General features: G+C 44.7%; 1 protein-coding gene across 1 annotated transcript; it reads right to left on the bottom strand.

The window, feature by feature from the left end:
- Positions 1-664: 664 nt before the first annotated feature.
- klf4 (Kruppel like factor 4) lies at positions 665-5061 on the bottom strand. Its single transcript, XM_023419457.2, has 5 exons — positions 4768-5061; positions 4526-4637; positions 2922-3798; positions 2166-2336; positions 665-1788 (listed from the first exon to the last, which is right to left on the bottom strand). Exons 1-5 carry the CDS (start codon positions 4770-4772, stop codon positions 1613-1615), a joined length of 1341 nt encoding a protein of 446 aa, XP_023275225.1. The 5' UTR covers positions 4773-5061; the 3' UTR covers positions 665-1612.
- Between the last annotated feature and the right edge of the window lie 219 nt (positions 5062-5280).

The raw sequence follows: 5280 nt of genomic DNA, 5'->3' as shown, positions 1-5280 counted from the left end.
CAACATTCCTTTGGCCTTTCTTTGGTGTTGGATCTCTGCTGTTGAGTGGATAGTAAGCATATAGCAGGATTTCATATATGTAGTTTTAGTATTTTGATATTGCTGTGCAACTTTTTGTGCATGTTGGTGGATACAGTATGTACATACTTTGCAAAGAAATTATCCATAATCATAATAATCTTATAGCAGAAACATATGACACTATCTTACTTTAGCATCTTCATAGGTTTCATTCATGTTGTACATCTGAGAGCTCCATCACATAGTGGCGGTCAGATTTGGTGTCACCCTTGAATGTCAGCCAGTAACTCAGTTGTCCTCCCCATTCTTTAAGCTGACAGGTGGAAAGAGAACCCCATGGAAACAGGACATTGTAGGAGTGTATTTTTTGAAAATCTTTTTAACAGCAACATTGTGTTAGTTTGCCTGTGGCAATCCCATGATTATCAGGGGGGTATTGTGTGTGAGCTGCCTGAGCTATTGTTGCCATTTAAATGTGCTTCTCCATTACACTCCCATGGAAATCTACAATTAATATAACTAATGATTTTCAAGAAAACTTCACTTAACATGCATGTCATTTTTATGCAAGAAATGTCTACTTTGCTTTGCTTTCAATAAAGTGAACGATAATAGTGTAGATAGAGTATAAGTATCAGCATGGTTTTCTTATTTCAAATACATTTTATTTTATTATACTGGAAAATACAAAACAATAACAAAGCAATTTTATTTACAAATGTACAAAACTCAAGATTATATTACATATTTAGGCTATAAACAAAACATCTTTGTTCAGAGTTACTCATTCCATACAAAAATATGAATGTCTCATATAAATTATTGCACTTTGCAACTGCAGTGCATTGAAGATTGCCATCACCGTTTCAAAAGTGAAGTGTTCACCTGATTTAAGTCCGATTGTGGAAGAGGTTTCCAAGAAACACACAAACAACCATATGGCACTTTTCCATAGTTTTCACCCATTTGTATCTTTTCCTTAATCTTTGGTACCTTTTCTTAAAAAAAACAAGAACAACCTTCTTCAGAGTCACTAAGCACCATTCTGTATAAATTAACATTGTACCTGAAATTAATGGCATTGCAGGTGAAAGGTGTACATAAATATAGATGTATTTATTAATACAGTATTTTGAACAGTGTGTAGTTGTTAACAGAGCCTATAATGGCATGTTGCTGGTAGAAGGCCTCTGGAGATGTTTGTCTGTTGCTCCTGGCTTCCCTGACAAAAATACATTTCCAGTTAAAAGTTGTTGGCACCTGGTCCTCCAAGTTTTGTCGGTTAAATAAGACACATTCCAGTTTGGTCCCTTTCATAAAGGTTTACAACCCTGACAGAGAGGTCTCGTCGAGTCACCTGCACAATGTGCAAAGATGGGATCAGTCTTGAGAGAAATTCTGGGCTCTTGGGGGAGTAATGCTCTTTTTGCCGTGAACACCACAGCTTGTCTTGTTGCTTGACAACGGCTTGAAGGCAAATTATGGTTTTAAAAAGTGTAGGTCACAAGTTTGTTCAGGGTTGTGCTAACATTTCTTTTTTATTTCAGGAGCCTTTATCCATCGCCATCCAGTCTGGTCCTCTAACCAAGTCTCATAAGTGTCTCTTCATATGGAGAGCAAGGTGGTCTGACCTTGAGAAGGCCCGGTCGCATTTCTGACACTGAAATGGCCGGTGGCCTGTGTGTTTCCTGTAGTGGCGTGTAAGCTCGTCCGAACGTGCAAACTTCCAACCACAGCCCTCCCAGTCGCAGTGGTATGGCTTCTCCCCTTTGATGGAAACACAATACACACATGGAGCAGTTAGTGCTGGCCCTGAGGTTAAACTGGCCCAACCTTCCCCACCTCCAGGAGAAAAGAGGTCCATCCTGTCCTGCAGCTACTGTATAAAGGCCAAGCTAATCAGGCCGGAGTTTGCATTTGGCACAGGGATCAGTATCAACCTGTTTCACTGCACCTGCTAAACAACTCCCCTCACCCCCATTCATGACTCAATAATTCAGTGTGTTTGTACCCAATGTGCAACAGACGTGGTTGTTTTGTTATCTAGCTTTGAACAATGAAAAGAGTATGAAAGTGTGACGGATACAAACGGCACGAAAAAAACAAAACAATGGATGACGGAACATTATCATACAGTTACATACCTGTGTGTGTGCGGTGATGGGCTTTGAGATGGGAGCTCTTTGTGTAAGTTTTCCCACAGCCAACATAGTCGCACGTGTGTGTGGCGACTCTCTTCCTCGGCCAGGAGCGCCTACCGCGTTTAGGCTTTGGTTCCTCTGGCAAGCAGTCGCCACTGGAGATCATGAGGGGCTCTGTGGGGTCAAAGGGCCGTGGTCAACATCACTACACTACATCATACGTATAGAGAACATTTTCAGTGTATAAATATGTCAGAGATCACACAGTGCAATACGGTTACATACTGTGCTTTTTGGCTTGCATCAGACACTTAAATTACAGTGTGTTCCTTATCATTTAAAAATGTTTTTTTCTGCTGTAAACTTTAAGATGCCCTAGAAAACGTCAGCCTTTTTTGAACAACACAAACAGCTTGTAAAACAGCCAGTATTTCAAAAGACTTAATAGTACTTCAGTGTAAAAAGGCGCAAAGTGGCACAACCAATAAGAACAAGACAACGCTGATCTAATGAAAACAACACAATATCTGTTGTGTGCCATGGGATCTAGCATTTAAACCTTATGAATCGCTGGTTTCATGGTATGAGATATAATTAAAGCCCTTCAGGTGGTATAAGATTTCGAGTTTGATTTTATATTCCTGTTTTCTAATATGATATCTAGTCTAGTCTATCACACTCACATTTAAGTTACTGAATTCAGTAGCCAGAGAGATTACAAGAAAAGTATATAAAGTATATAAAGAAATGTGCTCTAACCTTGGTACTGCATGGAGGATGGCTGAGGGTAGGAGGTGTAGCCCTGCGGGGAGTTATGGTGGTATCCCTGGGGAGGTAGAGGGATCTGAGAGTGGGGATGCCCCAACACCTGGTGCTCCCGGCCCAGCGGATGGTCTGGGGAGAGGGAAGAGGATGAGGATAACCTGCTGCCTGTCATAGACCGCCCTCCGCCAGGGAACCCATGTAGATCCAAGTGGCCGGGGCGCTGCTGCTGGCTCCCCCGGCCCTGGGAGTTTACCCCTGACAAGTGTAGGTCCATAGGCTGTGAGATGGTGCAATTACCGGGGTTCTCCTGCTTTATCCTGTGGCATGTAAAGGACGGTGAGGCACGTGAAGGAGCTGGGTCTGACACAGCATTAACGCAGGCTTTGCTGACGTTCACGCCTTGGCTGTATTCTCCCATGTCCATTGTTGTCTTGACCACGAACTTGCCATGGAGGCTGGTGGGGTGGAGGTATGCCGGGTCCAACTCGGGTCTCATGAGCTCTGCCACAAAACCTCCAGAGGGCGAAACGTCACTTATATCTGGAATGGTGTAGAGCAGCTCACTGGCAGTGCCCTGAGGGGAGGGGAGAGGGTAAGATGAGGAGAAAGAGCCTGGGGAAGGAGACAAGGCCTGGCCAGAGGTGCATGCCATGGCCTCCTCCTGTTGCTGCTGTTGTTGCTGCTGCTGCTGCTGCTGAAGAATCGAGTTGGACAGAATAAAGTCGTAGTCCAAGTCCAGGTCTGGCTCTGCGTCTTTCTTGGACATGCTGGGGCTTGTTGTGCTGGTGGCAGTGGGATGGTCTGGGTCAGGGCAGTTGCTTCCGGTTGGCACACTGGATCTCTTAAGATGGGACAACTCCTCCTTCCATCTCTAGAGGAAAGTTACAGAGGCATTAATGACTGTACAAGCATAAGCTGTGTGTTTACGTCATGTTACTGTTTATAAGATACTGACAGTAGTCCAGAAAATCACACTTGTCCTACTTAGAAAATAGTGCTTGTTTTTAATAGAGAAGGACATGAGAGAAAAGTATAAGTTAATGCTTCAAGCAGAAAGGGACCTGGCTCTATAATGCAGAGTGTGACAGCTCAGCTACAGAGCTAAGTCTAGTGTAGCAAGTGTCCTTGGCACCGAGCCCTTCCTAGAATACTGATTTGTCTTCATTTCAGATTTGTATTCATCATGAAACTGCACTGGAAAGCACTAGGAGTGGCATACAGTAGGTAAGTAACACTTGTCTTTGATGAATAAACAGTGAGCCATGTAGAAAATGATCAGGCTCAGGGTGCCACTCTTGCGATCCATGTGGAGCCTATTGAACAGCCTTTCATAACAGCAAACCACTTATTCTGATTGGGCATCAGGGTGTTTTCTGTGGAGTTTAAAAACCTACTGGACTAACCTGTGCAAACTGGTTCACGCCCCAGTACAGCGTGGTGTCAAGCCCTGACTGCACATAATAACACGGGAGCGACACATCGGAAAACAGCTACACTGTGAATGAACTGCACAGGCTACGTACATATCCCCCTCCACACATCTCCTTGAAGCCCACTGCTGTTTGGCATGAAATAAGAAGTGACTGCAGGCTACTCACTAAATTGGCACTTCCTATGGATTTGCTCTTGACAGTGGGGCCGCTGGCAAACGTAGATATGGATGGCAGAAGCGTCCCACCTAAAGCCATCTCGACGTCATTTGGAGGCTGCCTGAAATTAAACAGAAAATATCGTAAATCCTCGTGGAGTGATCCTGGAACAGCGAGCGCAGCTCGTTGTAGTCCACGAGTAGATGTTCACCAGTCAAATGTTGTTATTAAAAGTTTGTCAAGGTCCACACCTCATCAGTGAGAATCTGGATGTGGAGTCCTGTCGGCTGCTCGTCGGTGTGACTGCACTGGGTTTTTTTTTTTTTTGGTGGTAAATATCCCCCGGCTTAAAGTTTCTGCTCCGCGTCTCGCGTTATACTAGGTTCCAGGACATGTTGCCGCCGTTGGGCGCGCCGGGTGGAAGCAGCCAGGCAGACAGACAGACTTTTTAACGCTAAAGCAAGGATTTTTTTTAAACGGGAAGGCAGAGAGGCGACGGACTGGGGGAATCCCTCGCGCCTGTTGCCATGCAGGGACCGGCAGCTGAACTGAGAAAACCGCGTGAGAGGTATCCTTAAATTACTTGGACACACCCTCATCGTTGCTCGGCAACAACGCGGAAAACATCACGTGGGGGGAGGGTGAGCAGGGGAAAGAAGACAGGGAGAGCGAGATCGACAAAGACAGAGAGAGAGAGAGGGAGAGAGAGAGAAAGAGGTTTGTTTGTATTCATAGCAACGGTACCTATCCGTACTGCTGCTGCT

Source organism: Seriola lalandi, unplaced genomic scaffold (assembly GCF_002814215.2).
Source record: "Seriola lalandi dorsalis isolate HSWRI2012SDOR001 ecotype SW California unplaced genomic scaffold, Sedor1 jcf7180002054606, whole genome shotgun sequence".
In the NCBI taxonomy this organism is placed as follows: domain Eukaryota; kingdom Metazoa; phylum Chordata; class Actinopteri; order Carangiformes; family Carangidae; genus Seriola; species Seriola lalandi.
This window is presented reverse-complemented; position numbering and strand designations above follow the sequence as displayed.

Coding starts and splice junctions, on each gene's coding strand:
- klf4 (XM_023419457.2), bottom strand. Junction 2,337..2,921: donor ATCCTCCATGCAGTACCAAG/GTTAGAGCACAT, acceptor TTGACCCCACAG/AGCCCCTCATGATCTCCAGT. Junction 1,789..2,165: donor CCATCACCGCACACACACAG/GTATGTAACTGT, acceptor TTTCCATCAAAG/GGGAGAAGCCATACCACTGC.